The 15,355-nt window shown below is 40.7% G+C and overlaps 1 protein-coding gene across 1 annotated transcript in view; it reads right to left on the bottom strand.

Annotated features, from left to right (window-relative positions):
• PIK3AP1 (phosphoinositide-3-kinase adaptor protein 1) overlaps positions 1–15,355 on the bottom strand; it is a 144,114-nt gene that overhangs the window by 107,732 nt on the left and 21,027 nt on the right. Inside the window, 2 exon segments of the mRNA XM_020996851.2 lie at positions 14,617–14,718; positions 14,721–15,032. Of these exon segments, the coding sequence (XP_020852510.1) occupies positions 14,617–14,718; positions 14,721–15,032 (414 nt within the window).

Here is a 15,355-nt window from a genome sequence, read left to right as displayed (position 1 = left end):
TGAGATCCACAAAACTCCTGCTATAACAGTAGAGGCTGACAATTCAAGTGACTGAGAAAGGTGGCCAAGACAAGTTCAGTTCTTTCTCCCAAGGGGTACCTGCTGTGGGACTTCCTGAAAGAAGGAACAGGAATAGTAACCTAACCTATCTGCTTAATTTATTCATCACTCACATAGCCCAGAGAAAAATATCTTGAACTAATGCCATTCTGCATAAGAGGGCTCTATAGCAAAGCACTGAGTTCATTTTTATGCTCATTTCCCTAATATTTTAGGCAACAGGTCTCTCTTTCCATTTCCCAATTTTACTAAACCATCTAAATTAACTTCTTACCCACAGGCCCACGCAACCAGTCTCCTGTGGTTTCAACATTTTCTCCAATGAGCAGACATAGCATCATTTACACTCTACATCATCTTGTTTCCTGGATCATTTCAGATAGTCTGTCATGTGAATGTCTAGTGGAAACTAAATCGAAGATCTATCAAAACATCTTACTGATCACAAGGAAATTAGCCAAACTGTTCAGTCATGCATATGTCTGTCATCTCAATGAAGACACATATACTTTATACAGATCATGAATTACATTTAAGTGAAAGGGTAATTTTGGTGTGTGAATGCGTAATACTAGCATGCCTGAAGAGCTGATCTTTCAAACACTGAACTGGGGTTGATAGCCATAAACAGAACATTGCTATTAGATTCATCAGAATCTTATGATTCTATTGCCAAAGACAATATTCTGTTGGTTTAATAAGGCACATGCCATCAAAAGAAGGATTGGTTGAAGCTGCCTTATGGCACTGAGAAAAGTAGGTATGAATTACATACATTTTATTTGTGAATTGTATGAACATTCCTAGGTAAGCAATAATGACTAAAACCCATTGCATTTGGATTATTAAAACCCATCTTGCCAAGTAGTCTTTTAGACAATATAAGTAGCCCTAAGTAGTTTCCTTTCTTTAATGGCATTAAATTACCCCAAACTGGGTGACAAACTGGACACAGTCACAACCAACACTTCAGGGTTTCTTCCCCTTCCCTCATTTCATTTTGACAGAGCCAGTTTCTTTACCCATTTATTTACTTATTTGCTCCAAGTTCAAACTCAGGTGTGGCAGTGACAATGGAATAGATAGATGGGCAATGGATAGGAACAATGGAATGATTGTCCCTCTCTGCCACTCCAACCCCCCCCATTCCAAGCTCTAAACTTTACCCCCCCCCAATTTTTTTCCTTAGGACAACCAAGTTTAGTACTATCACAAAATCAGCTAATTGGTGTCTCAAGCTACATTGGTGCAAGAACTCTAAAGGATCATAGATATAGACAAGAGATTAAACCTGTTGATTAATTAAATCCCTTTTTTTTTAATCTGTACTTCCCCTTTACAGCCAGAGCCTGGGTATATAGTAGTGGAAGGGCAAAGGACAAGGGAGAGAAGAGGAAATTCCAATGAAGGGTCAAAAATAGAAGCATAAAGAGACAAGAGAAGGAATATTGATATGGGAGAAGGAAATGGCAAACCACTCCACTCTCTTTGCCAAGAAAACCCCATGGACGGTAATTGGCATGATGTGGCTCACAGGGTCATAAAGAGTCGGACAGGACCGAACAACAACAAAGAAAGAGAGAAAAACACAAAGATCAGAAGTCAAGGGTATTGTGATAGACCTCAGAGAGGAAAGTATGTCTTAGGTCATTGGGAATCAGTGCATAAAAATTTTTAAATACATTATATACATAAATACCAATTATAATATTTTGGCCATTAACATATTTCCCCAATATTTCTCTTGATATGTTTCTTGGGATATAATAGCTAGGTTTTCATATATGGTAGAAAGGACATTAAAATAATAGCCAGAAATAGAGTATCTAGCCACAGTCCTTCCACTGTGTTCATGTGATTTTGGATCAGTCATTTGATTTCCACAGATCTCAGTTTCCTCATCTGAGAAACAAGGAGGTTAGACTAGATAATTTCTAAAGTCCATTTCAGCACTCTCACTGTATTATACAGCAGTAGCCATTTGTCTGGAGAGAAGCAAGATGGAGAGTATAAACAATTAATAGGAAGACAAATTAAATAATACACATCCTAAGTCTGAGGTCTTCATCTGTTATGGAGGCATCATAACACTGACCTCGATGTCAGAATGCCTGGGTTCAATCCTTCCTCTACTCTGCTCTTTACTAGCACCGGATGTTGGGCAAGACCCTTACTCTCTCTAAACCTCGATTTCCTCATTTTAAAAAAAGTTAGTGGTTTTTTAAATTTCCTTATCTAAAAATAATCATTTTGTACCTATATATACATACACACACACACACACACACACACACACACATATACCCTAAGTCAAATTGCTTGCTATCTTAGGGAGAGGGAAGGGAGGGAGAAAATTTGAAACTCAAAATTTTATTTAAAAATGAATGTTAAAATTGTCTTTACATGTAATTAGGAAAAAATACTATTCTAAATAAGTAAATGAATAAATGAAAAAATAAAAATAACATTAAACTACCTTGCTCAACAGCATTACCATGAAGAAATAATAGGTGTAAAGTGCATCATGGGCCATAACATTCTACATAAACAAACATTTGTTAAACAACAACAACAACAACAATAATTATTATTATTATTATTATTCGATGTAGTCTGACCTTTTTTCTAAGGACCTAAAAAGAGGCACAAATTTAAGAACTTCAAAACGATGAGAGCTTCTGTTGTCATAGCTTCCTTCTTACCACATCTAATACCAAAACCCTCTCTACTGAACCACAGGAAGCCTACCTAACACAAACAGGAGCAGGACTTTGCCTCTGATTATGTAGCATTGACCCAAGTTAGTCACCTCTCAATACTCAGTAGTCTATGTGAAATCAGTAGGAGGCATCTCTGACCTGCAGGACTAAGGAATTAAAAAGCACCACAGCCATTATTCTCTGTTACCTATCAATGAAAGGCTCTCTATACAGGACAGGAAAAACCTAACCTAAGCAACTCCCCTTTCAGCCTCCAAATCTCAGGGAAAAGTCAACTGACTTTTGCATGACTTTCTGAGATTAAGTGAAGGATTGCAACATCCTCCCACTCCCTAGAATGGCCAGCATAACATCTTCTTCCCTGATTCAAGAGGGACCTTAAGAAAGATGAAAACTCTGCTAAATAAATGTCCTTTGTTCGTTCAAAGTGGAGGAGCAACAGTGAAGAAACAGCTTGAACAGAAGAGCCCCAATGCCAAGAATGCCCCCCAAAACCTGTGCAAAAGAATAGAGCTGCCCAAGTCAGGAGCCACTTACCATCTGCAGCCCATCACACCAGAGAAACAGTAACTTCCCTTTCACTCTCAGGTTCTGACTAGCCCACTCTTCAAAATGACTATTAAAGCTGCTGCCCGTCTGTGACGCTGAGGCTAATTGTTCCATGCTAATGCTCTGAGAGCTGCCTTGTGACAGCTGACTACTAGTACCAAGGCAGGGAAGAAAGGGGAGAAGGCTAGCTCCCCCTTATTAGCACTAGCCAAACATTTAGTAGCAAACTAGGAGGAAAAAATGGTGTCCACCTCCATTTCCCTATAACCTTTCCCTTTTACCAGTTTTCTTCCTCCCTACTCCATTTCTCTTCTTCCTTCCTACCTCCCCCAGAAGAGGAGGTGTCTAACTCTTCAAAAGAATGGAAAGAACCATAGGCTCACAGATTTGGGGGAGGAAGGGGACTTTATGGCTCATCTTGTCCAACCTTTTCATTTTACAGATAAGAAAATTGAGACCAAGGAGAAATTAAGTGACTTGCCCAAGGCTACTAGTAAAGCAACTTAAATCCCAGTCTCCCTGGCAACTAGTCCAGTGATCTGTTACTACACTTGATTCTATGTGTAAGGGATTCCTTCTGCAACATCACCAGCCAGGAGAGGTGTATCCTTGTCCCAACTGTACCATTTGCTAGATGCATGACCTTGGGAAAGCCAATTTCTCATAGGCCTTGGTTTCCCTATCTATAAGATGAAGGCATTAAAGTAGAAGATCCTCTAAGGTTCTTTCCAATTTGAAAATTTTAAATTAAAAAAAAATTATCCTTAGACAGGGTTACTTCTTTTTAAGCATCCTCCTTTCCAAGTCAAAAATTACACATTTTTTAAAATTTGCCCTTATATAGGGGTGGTTTTTTTAGACATCCTAATATTGGTTTATCTCATTCTAAGACACTAAGAAACAAGAACCAGGGTGGGGGGGGAGGAGGAAGAGAAGGGAATATGCCCAGGCAGAATGTTACCTGGATTAGTCCTATATTGTTACTGTTGTTGAGTCATGTCTGACTCTCCATGACCACATTTTGGGGTGGCTTGCCATTTCCTTCTCTGGCTCATTCTACAGAGAAGAAACTGAGGCAAATAGGTATAGGTGACTTGCCCAGGATGACACAGCTAGTACATGTCTGAGACTGGATTTGAACTCAGGAAGAGGAGTCTTCCTGATCCCAAGAGCCACCTAGCTGCCCATTCTGCTGCATTAGAAAGGAACAAAACCTGTTACACCTACAGGTTAGGTGGATATGGGAAGTGGATGAAGAGAGAATAAAGCATTTAAAGAAAAGAAAGACAGGAAAGTCAGTCTAATTACACGGAGATTTTGGTCCATGTAGATTTAGCTGGTCACCCACCCACCCACAAGAAGGGCTTTATCTGTCTCTCTGTTTCTGTTTTTCTCTGTCTCTCTCTCTCTCTCACTGTCTCTGTCTCTCTGTCTCTATCTCTCTCTGTCTCTGTCTCTCTGTCTCCCTCTCTCTCTGTCTCTCTCTCTCACACCACAACACACACACACACACCTTGGCAGAAGTTATTTTTACACTTCAATAACATTTGCAATAAAGAAAAAGCCTTATCCAAAAAAGGAAACATGTTCCACCTGGGGTTTTCTCACTTCCTTGTTTTAAAATATTCTCCAAGTACAAAAGACTGAGAACAATAATCTTCTTCTCTACTTATTAGACAAATATTAACTTGGACGTTTCAAAACATGTTAATGCTCAGTCTGACCCCCACCTCCCTTTATAATTTGCTTTCACACTGATTCCCTTCCTTACTCTACATTCCAGCCGCACAGACCCACCAGAAGGTCCCCAGACCAGGCAGGCCACGCCCACACCAGCACAGACGGCTACAAGGCTCCCCCCCAGCCAGCCCGGTGCTGCTTCCTCGTCTTCACCTCTCAGGATGCTCTGCTTCTCTCAAGTGCTTTCTCCTCCATGATGCCGTCCCTGAATCCACCAGGGACTCGTGCTCTCTCTCTCTTCAAAGGACCTTGTCTTTGCCTGTTCATGGACATGTTGCGTTGATTCAATTCAGCAAGTATTTACTGAACAGCTACCATGTACCAGACACTGGGCTAGGCTCTGAACTACATCCCCCAAAAGCCCCCACACCCAGAAGATACAGGCTACTGGAAGATAGGCATGCCTTCACTTTTGTCTTTGTAAACCACCAATCCTCCTCCAACCTGGTCCAATGTCCTGCGCTTAGTAGGTGCTTAACAACAACGATAACAAGCATTTCTTTAGTGCTTACTATGTGCCAAACAGTTCAGAGTAAGAGCACTGGGCTGGGAATCAGGAAGACGAACCTCCCTGAGTTCAAATCTGGCCTCGGACATTTACTAGCTGTGTGACCTTGGGCAAGTCACTTAACCCTGTTTGCCTCAGTTTCCTCATGTATAAAAGAGCGGGAGAAGGAAATAGCAATGCACCCCATTATCTCTGCCAAAAAAACCCAAAAACAAATGGAGTCACAAAGAGTCAGACATGACTGAACAACAACAAAAAAAACATGCCAGGCATTATGTTATGTACTGGCTAGAAAGCTACAGTGATACAAAGAAAGGAAAACACATCAGCCCTGCTCTGAAAGATTAAGATTCAATTTATTGAATTAAAAGATCCTCCCCTAAGCCATTTCTCTGGTTCATTGACCCTCAGGTCTCATGGTCTTATCACTCCCCTCATCTCGGTGGTCCTCTTCTGGTTTTTAAACACCCTTCTTAAAACTTGTATACCCAGAACTGAATATAACAGCTGCAGTCTGAGCAGAGTATCCACTCTTGATGCTCCCCTCTTAATATATCCCTGAGCGGGGCTAGATTGTTGGCATTAGGAGACAGCTCAGTTGGTGGCATCAGAAGGGCCTGATGGAGTTGTTAAGCCCTTTAAGAAAACCAGATCATCAGTCCTAGAGCCACCTGCAAGAAGCTCAAGCAGGTCCACCAGAGCAGCAGCAGTGTACATCAGAAGCCAAACCAATTCTGCTGTACCACACTCTTAGAATACAGCATAGGTCCTGACCGGAGACCAACACCGACCTAGGAAGTGGTCATTATTCACTAGTCACCTCACATAGCCCCAAAGGATAAAGTGAACCTGGCCTACAGTAACACAAACCCCTCCACAACTTTTGAAAGCAACTTCACCCATCCTTAATCCAGTAGAATTACTCCATCTGTAGGGAGTGCATGGTTGTATACATTGATGTGTGGTTCCATTCTACAGCACTGCTAACAGCCTCACTGTGTACTCCTTTCTAATGCATTAGCTGAGGAGGCTCAAGCCACTTAGCTCTTGAGCATATTTCTCTTGGCAATCCAAAGCAGGCTTATTCATAGTATGGATTTTACACGGGGTTTTTTGGCCACGGATTATGATCTTTACAGTTTCTCTCCTTTCCCCATTAAATAGTGGTCCTGCTCAATATTTTCTGCCTCCTTCACTCTTCCTCCCCACTTCCTTTTAAGCCTTTGAAACCATATGGAGGCATTAGTGTTCCAGAAGGGCACATGTGTGATAATTCCATTTGCTCCTTGGACCTCAGTTTCCTTATCTGTAAAATCAGGAAGTTGAACCAGATGCCTTCTGTGGTCCCTTCCAGCTCTAAATCTATGATTCAACGACGGCAGGATTTTTTGTACTCTTAACTTTTACTAAAAGAAAGAATAAAATGAAAACATATCCTCTGGGGTATTAAGCAATTCAATTCAATTCAATTTGGTGAACATTTATTAAGCCCTTACTACTGGCTAGGCATAGAACTAGGACTGGGTAGACAAACACAAGAGACAAAGAATAACAATCCCTGCGCTCAAAGAGCTAACCATCTACTGGGGTGGGGGTGGTGGGAAAGAGAAAACACTTAAGCAGATTAAGTAAATGCAGAATAATTTCATTCACATGGTGGGGGGCAGGGTTTGGGGAGGAGGGAGGTCAGGAAGGGGGTCATGTCCAGACCTGAGCTGAACCTTGAGGAAGTTGTGGTTACTTTCAACAGCCCCTTCAACAGTATAAGAAATTATGACTCCTCCTCCGCTTACATGAGTTAAAACTGAGTTACAAAGAAATTCAACATTTCTTGCCAAAGACAACAACATAAATCAGTCACAGAGGCACAAACAAGACCCTTTGCAGACACTGAGTCATCAGTAAATCAGTAAACCACCTCATCCTAATATCACTTGTTTTTTTTAATACCCAAATTGTTATAGAGCTATTGAGTACAGTCTACAACCCTGAAGCCCACTGTTCACTTAAAGTAAGGCTCTGAGAAAACAGAGTGACTGACAAAAGTTTGGAAAATGGAGTAAGAGGGTTTAAATCCTGCCTCTTAATATTTACTAGCTATGTGACCATGACTCAAATGGCTCCAAGCCTCAGTTTCCTCATCTGTAAAATGGGGATGAAAATATCTTGTAGTACTTGCATCAGGGGGTTATTGTGAGACTCAAATGCAATCATCTTTGTAAAATAATTTAAAAATTTAAAAACCCTATGTAAAGGTCAGTTGTCATTACAAATTTGTATACTTTCAGAAAGGGGAGTGGGAGAGGGGAATGTATGAAGCTACAGTAAGCAGGTAGCTCTAAAGGCTTATTACTATTGAGTGGTTATACCATTCTAAAGGTAGAGGGAGGAGATGTGTCCTACTATGCTAGGTCAACAGCGAGCTTTCAAGTGAGATTTGCAAGCCCCAGGAATCGTGGTACCCATTGGGACCTGAATTTACAACTACACTTTGTCAACAGTAAGGCAACAGCTCCCTCAAAGGCAAAAGCCACTTAGCTAATCCCCTAATTATTCATCATCTTAATTCTTTCCCCAGCCCCATGACTGTCTTATTCTTCACCATCCAGTTGTCTTCTACTTCTCCCAACGGGATTATTTGGGAGCCAGAAACAGCAAAGGAATAAGAATGTTTCAGTGGAGATCTGCCATGATGGAAAGGGGATATGGCACCACCAAACACTATCATTTAAAATCTTCACTTAAAATCATTGACTCTTTCTTACCTCTCTCCTCATCTCCAACATCTAATCAGTGAATGAATCAATTCTGTGTCCCCAAGTCTCTCGTGAAACCTGTTGTCCTTTCCTCTTCCTACTGCTACCATCCTACCATGGTCAAAAAATCATAGAGTTAAAACTAGACCTTAACGATGACCTCATCCAACCATGCAGAGGAGTGAAGTGATTTGCCAGAGGGCACACTGGGCTACACAGGAATTATAAGACTATAAACATTGAGGAGGAAGGGACCTTTGAAGTCACTGAGTCCAATGCCCTCATTTTACAAAGGAGGAAACTGAACCTCAGGGGGATTAAGTGAGTCACACAGCTAATAAGTGCCAAAGGTCCAGGTCTTGCTGGATTCAAGTCCAGCTCTCTATCCTCTAGCTGTATGACTTCATATATACATATGTGTATATATATATATACATATGTGTATATATATATATATACACATATATATACACACACACATAACCTATATATATATATATATATATACATATATATATATATATACATATATATAACCTATATATATGACCTCTATATATAACCTATATATAACCTATATATATATATATATATATAACCTATATATATATATATATATATATATATACACACATATATATATAACCTATATATATGACAGAGAGAGACAGAGAGCTATGACTAGGTCTATGTTCTTCCCACTAAACCAATATGCTCTGCCCATTGGGGGCCAAGTTAAATTCACTTGCAATTGTCTTTCAAAATAGGCATAATTTGCTTTGTTGTTTAGTTGTATTCAGTCCTGTCTGACTCTCTGTGATCCATTTTGGGATTTTATTGGCAAAGATAATGGAGTGATCTGCCATTTCCTTCTCCAACTCATTTTACAGATAAGGAAACCAAGGCAAACAGGGTTAAGTGATTTGTCTAGGGACACATAGCTAGTAAGTGTCTGAGTTCGCATTTGAATTCAGGCCTCCCAGACTTAAGGCTTGATTGCCTCTTAAAGAGAGAGAGAGAGAGACAGATAGGATGATAGATGGAGAGCTGACCTAGAAGCCAGGAAAGACATGGGTTCAAGTCCCACCTCCAACACATACTGACTGACACCCTCCAACACATAACCCTGGGCAAGTCATGTAAACTCATGGTGCTTTATTTAAGCAACTATTACAGTAATATCCTTCCTGAAACTAAAAGGACCTTAGGGAACTCACCTCATTTTTCTCTTCTCCTCTTGGTATCACTCTACAAATGAGGAAAATGAGGAGAGTTTAAATTGATTTGCCAAACATCAACTGGATAGTGTAAAGACAGAGGGCCCCACAAGTGTGTCTACTGAACCACAAAATCATAATATTAGTTCTTAACAATAGCCAAAATTTATATAGTGCTTGTTTTGCAAAGAGCTTCACCCAAATTGTCCCATTTTCCTCCCTCACCACAACCCTGGGAGCCGGGTGCTATTATTACTCTCACTTTACAGATGTGGAAAATGAAGCAGAGATTAAATAGCTTGCCTAGAGTCACACACCTAGTAAGCATCTGAGGCTGGGTTTGAACTGAGGTCTTCCTAACTCAAGAGGTTCAGTGCTCTACCCACCGTGCCACCTGACTGCCTCATTGGTCATAACATCATTGACTCTTTCAAGAAGATGCAAAAGGATAAAAAAGTCAGGAATTTACAAGTTTCACATCTACACATCTATCCTGGAGAATTAGCAGAGAAATAGCAACTTGCTTCTGTTCTTCAACAGTTTCCTCCATAACTTGAGGTTATTTTCCAAATACCGAGATGCGACTGAGCCCGGTTTTTTTCTAAAGCAATTATAGGAAATAGTGTATTTGTACTTTAATCTTACATGTATGATATAGGTATAATTTTTTAAAAATTGGCTCAAGACATCGATGGACTCTAATTGTAAATATGTGTTGCTTCTCCCTCTAAAGAAGTGACCGATTGTAAAAGAACCAATAAGAAAAGTCATATATTAAACACAAGCTATACTTAAGAGCTATCACAAATAGGATAAGTTTTCTCTTGCATGAGAAATTAACCAAGGCTATGTTTGACTAGAGGTTGGCACCCCTTCAGAAATGGGATGCCAAATTGCTGACTACTGTTCTTCTGGTGAATGAGCATGGTGGAGGTAGTAATGACAACCTGTTTGAGGTGGATCACAGAATCACAGAATGTAAAAGCTGGAAGAGACTTCAGCAGCAACCTAGTCCAACTGGTAATAGACCCAGAATCTTCTGAAAACATAACCAAAAAATGGCTATCTAACTTCCACCTGACAACCTCCTATAAGGGTGAACACAGCCCTTATTCCCACATCCACATGGACTGCTAAAACAGTTTCCTAATGAGTCTCTCTGCCTGCAGTCTTAGCCATTCTAAAACATTCTTTACCCAACTGCAAAAGAAATTGTCCCAGCATGGAATTTGGATGACAGAATTGATAGAACTCTGATGATGCTACTGCTTTGCTCCCCACCCCTACTGCTCATAGAATAAAGCCCACACTGCTAAGCCTAGCATTCAGGTCCCCTCCATGCCCTGGTGCCTCCCTTCCTCCCTCTCTTTCCAGCCTTATTTCACACACCGATTCTATACTCCAACCAAACTGATCTATGTGTTGTCCCTTTAGTATTTTCACCCCAGGGCTTCCCTTGGACCATTTCCTAAAACTCCCCTGGATCCCAAGTAGTGAAATCCTACCCATCCTTTAAACCCCACCACAGATGTTAGCTCATCCTTTCAGCCTTCCCTGATCCATCCTTATTTATAAATGATCTATCCTTCACTAGATTTCATGCAGAGGTGTACTGGTGAGTGTTTAAGAACCAGTTATCCAGGAAAAAATAATCAAGACACTGTTAAGTTGAGACACTGCATTCTTAACACCTTCATCACTTTTGTTAAGCCTAGACAATCAACAAAACAATCGAGCTCTAATCTGTTGCATTTGCCAATTTCCAAAGCATAAAGCTCCCACTGAAAACGTAGCAATCAACTTTTGTGAGCTGTTTTGAGCTGGCTCCAGCACACCCCTGATGTACACAACATTTTATATCTTTTACATTTTTTATTCTATTAAGTATTACAGTTATCCCTTCCTCATCACGCCTTTTCCTCCATTGCGATTTCAATATATCACAGCTCAGCATAAGAAATTAAATGGGAATTTCTGGGGAGTTTTGTGGAAGTGGCAGATGTCTTTCGAAAGCCAACAGATGGCACAGAGCCTGTGACCAAATATTTAACCTAAATTTTACAATAAGGTACTGTAAATACCCCATAAAAGAAAAAGAAAAAATTCAGACTTATTGTCTGGTATGATGGGAGGGCCAAAAAATTTTATTGGATTTTCCAGATTGAAAGGGGCACCGCATCCCTAAGCCCTGCAATGTGGAAGGGATAACTGTGTATTTATCATCGAGTTAAGGAATATTTGAGGCAGGCAACATGAGGTAGTGAATAGGGTGTTGGACCTGGAGTCAGGAATGACTGAATTTGAATCTCACCTTCAACACTCACTAATTGTGTGACCATGGGCAAGTTAGGGAACTTATTTGAGCCTTTATTCTCATCAGTAAAACAGGGTGATGATATCTATAATTCTTTCCTTGCAGGGTTGTGGCAAAAGTCAAATGAGATAATGGACATTTTGCAAATCTTAAATTACTGTGCAGACTTTAAACATCACTTGTTTTTACGTATCAGGTAAAATGTGCAAAATGTAAAATGTGAGCTCCATGAAGACAAACACCAGGACTTCATTGTGTTTGTTTCTCCCCAAACAATTAGTGCAATCCTTTGTAGAAAAAGGATATTAATAATGGTTGTGGAGCAGCATTTCTTAAAATGTGTCCTGTGGACCTTTGTGGCATGCAGCAGAAGAAAAACACTTGTAACAGAAAACAAGCATATGCAAAAGAAAGAAAGAGAGAGAAAGACAGAGAGAAAGAGAAAGAGGAAGGAAAGGTGGAGAGGAGAGAAGAGGAGAGGAGAAGAGAGGAGGAAGAGAGGAGAGGAGAGGAGAGGAGAGGAGAGGAGAGGAGAGGAGAGGAGAGGAGAGGAGAGGAGAGGAGAGAGGAGAGGAGAGGAGAGAGGAGAGGAGAGGAGAGGAGAGGAGAGGAAGGAGAGGAGAGGAGAGGAGAGGAGAGAGAGGGAGAGGAGAGGAGAGGAGAGGAGAGGAGAGGAGAGGAGAGGAGAGGAGAGGAGAGGAGAGGAGAGGAGAGGAGAGGAGAGGAGAGGAGAGAGGAGAGGAGAGGAGAGGGGAGAGGAGAGGAGAGAGGAATAAGAGCAAAAAAAAAATTGCTTTGCTGCCTGTCTTGGTCTGTCATGATCTGAGGTAGGGGGCACTGTGTCATAATGGCAGCTGGTAGTCAGAAAGCTTTTCCTTCTCACAACTGAGGACTATTTTCAATAAGGCTGCTGCCTGTCATAAAACCTTGAGCAAGATCATAGAATCAGTGGCTGAGATAGGATTAGAACCTGGGTCTCTGGATAGCCAGTTCAGTGTTCTTTTCTACTATATCATACTTCCTCTGTTATGGTTTTGTTCATAAGTTTCTTTTTGACAAAGCATAAAAGTAAGTGACTTGTTGTTAATGTACTGAGCTATTCCATAGATGGGTTTGCCTATGTTTCTAGCAAGGGGAGTCAATTCAATAGAAGCTATATCCCAGAAAGGAAGCCTGAAAGGAAACTGTGCCTTGGGTGTCTCTGACAAAGAGATTACCCAGAATTGGAATTCACAAATAAAAAGGACAGTGGAAATACAATACTACATTACTGAAATCTAAAGCTGCTTTCCTCCTCTTCCTCCTATTCTTCTATAATTCCATTTGTTCCTGAACATCTGGTGAACCTATAACCAATATACAGGGCTCACCTCCAATGAAATTATTTCTGTCTGGGAAGGTTATTTAAATGCCCCATTATAATCATACCTTTCTGACTTAAGAATGCTGATCAACACAATGACCACCCACTATTTGAAGACTGAAGATGAAGCATGCTACCCACCCACCTCTTGACAATAAGGGAATGCATTCATGGCACAGAATAAGACTCAGACTTTGGCCAACGTGTGAATATGTTGGTCTTGAATATTCATATTTATTCTTCCTCAGTGGGTGTGGTGGTAGAATAAGATGTGGGTAAGAGAAAATAAATGCTTGTTATTTGAAAAAAATATTTTTTAAAATCATACCTTACTAAAGAGGGATTCTTGGCTGTCAAAACAAGAATGCCACCTTAAAATCCTTCTTGATGTCTGAAATACCAGATCTTTAAGTTCATGGTGAAGCCAGCATAAATGCATAAGTGAAATAATGTTGTTATTCATTATATAACAATGTTGTTCCACAGGAGTTGTGACTTTACCAGGTATGGTTACCTGTGCTCTTTGTTGGTTTAGTGCAGGTGACTCTTATGAATGAAAGCACTTGGACAGCTGCATTTGCTTTCAGGACATCCTATTCACTAAGTGTTGGTATGTTAGTCATGGTGTCTCTACTGAAAGGCTCTAGATCATTCTTCTCTCATCTTTTTGTCTTCCTTTAGTTATGTGGGATATAACAAATTTTTGAGCTAATATTTTTTCAAAATTAAATTGTATTCTAAATTCACATCCATTTTTCCTCTCCTTCTCTGTCTATCCTCTACCCCGGGAAAAAGAAAAAGAAAGACTTTATAACAAATATGCAGAGTCAGCCAAAACAAATTCTCCTATTGGCCTTGTCCATGTCTCATTCTGCATGTTGTCTTTCATCTCTCTGTCAGGAGGTGGGTGATGTTCTTCATTATTGGTCCTCTGGAATCATGGCTGGTCATTGTATGGGACAGAGTTTTTATGTCTTTTTTTATGCTGTTATTACAGTATAAATTGTTGCTTGATGTAGCACTTTAAAAAAAGTAGCTCAAGGTAAAGAAATCCAAAGGTGCAGAGAATTCTTAACTCACTAGGAAGGCCAAATGGAAGAGGGACAGAGAGGCAGAAAGACAGAGATAGAGAAAGAGAGCCAAAAAAGAGATCGTTTATCCCTTCTCCATCACAGCCTTTGGTTGTTAATAATCTGATGGCATGTCACACTTCCTGGGCATGGAAGTCAATAATTTACCCTGAGTCAATAGCTACGAGAATTCTCCCCCAGGAAGGAGAAAGAGACGGATTTGCCCTGGGTGACGCTGGAATGTACCTGATTTACCCAAGCAATCCAGGGTTCTGAAAAACTCCTCCCTTTCCCATAACAGCAGATCAGAGGTAATTACCTTCTGAAAAAGCCTTCTTTACTGCAGCCACATAGGTTTCAGGCTCATCTTCACAAGTGAGCTCCTGCCAACAGGCCCAGTCCTCAAAGAATCCTGAGAAATCTCACAGTCGTCCACCCCACAGAACAGCTTCAACACCCTATGGGGAGGGCACAGGGCATTCTGAAGGCTGGAGAGCACGTCAGGTTGATAAAAGTTCTGGACTAGTTCAAACGACAGGAGTACAATGATACATCGACTGTTGAGGAAGAGGGTCAGGTCTCTAGTGGAGATGGCAGCCCCATGTCTCAGTTCATAGGTCAGGATGTGCTGCTTCCGAATCTGACAACTTGAAAGGAAAAGATTCTGCAGATACTGACCCCATTCTTGGGCATCTAAGCTGTGGACAATTAGGATATCACACCTCCTGGGGGCGCCTGTAAAAGAACAAGACAGGTCTACATTATTTGCTCTGTTGTTTGCTGTTGTTGTTGTTGTTTTTGGAGGCAATTGAGGTTAAGTGACTTGCCCAGGGTCACACAGTAAGTGTCAAGTGTCTGGTGTGAGGCCACATCTGAACTCAGGTCCTCCTGACTCCAGGGCCAGTGCTCTATCCACTGTATCACCTAGCTGCCCCTACATTATTTACTTCGAACAAAAAAAAAAGGAGCCCAAGTATTCAAAAATCAATCAGTGTTTTGTTTTGTTTTGTTTTTTCAATCAGTGTTTTCTTAATTACTTATATGTGTCCAAGATTGTG

The sequence above is a fragment of the Phascolarctos cinereus genome, unplaced genomic scaffold (assembly GCF_003287225.1).
Source record: "Phascolarctos cinereus isolate Bilbo 61053 unplaced genomic scaffold, phaCin_HiC Scaffold_3;HRSCAF=262, whole genome shotgun sequence".
Taxonomy (NCBI): Eukaryota; Metazoa; Chordata; class Mammalia; order Diprotodontia; family Phascolarctidae; genus Phascolarctos; species Phascolarctos cinereus.
This window is presented reverse-complemented; position numbering and strand designations above follow the sequence as displayed.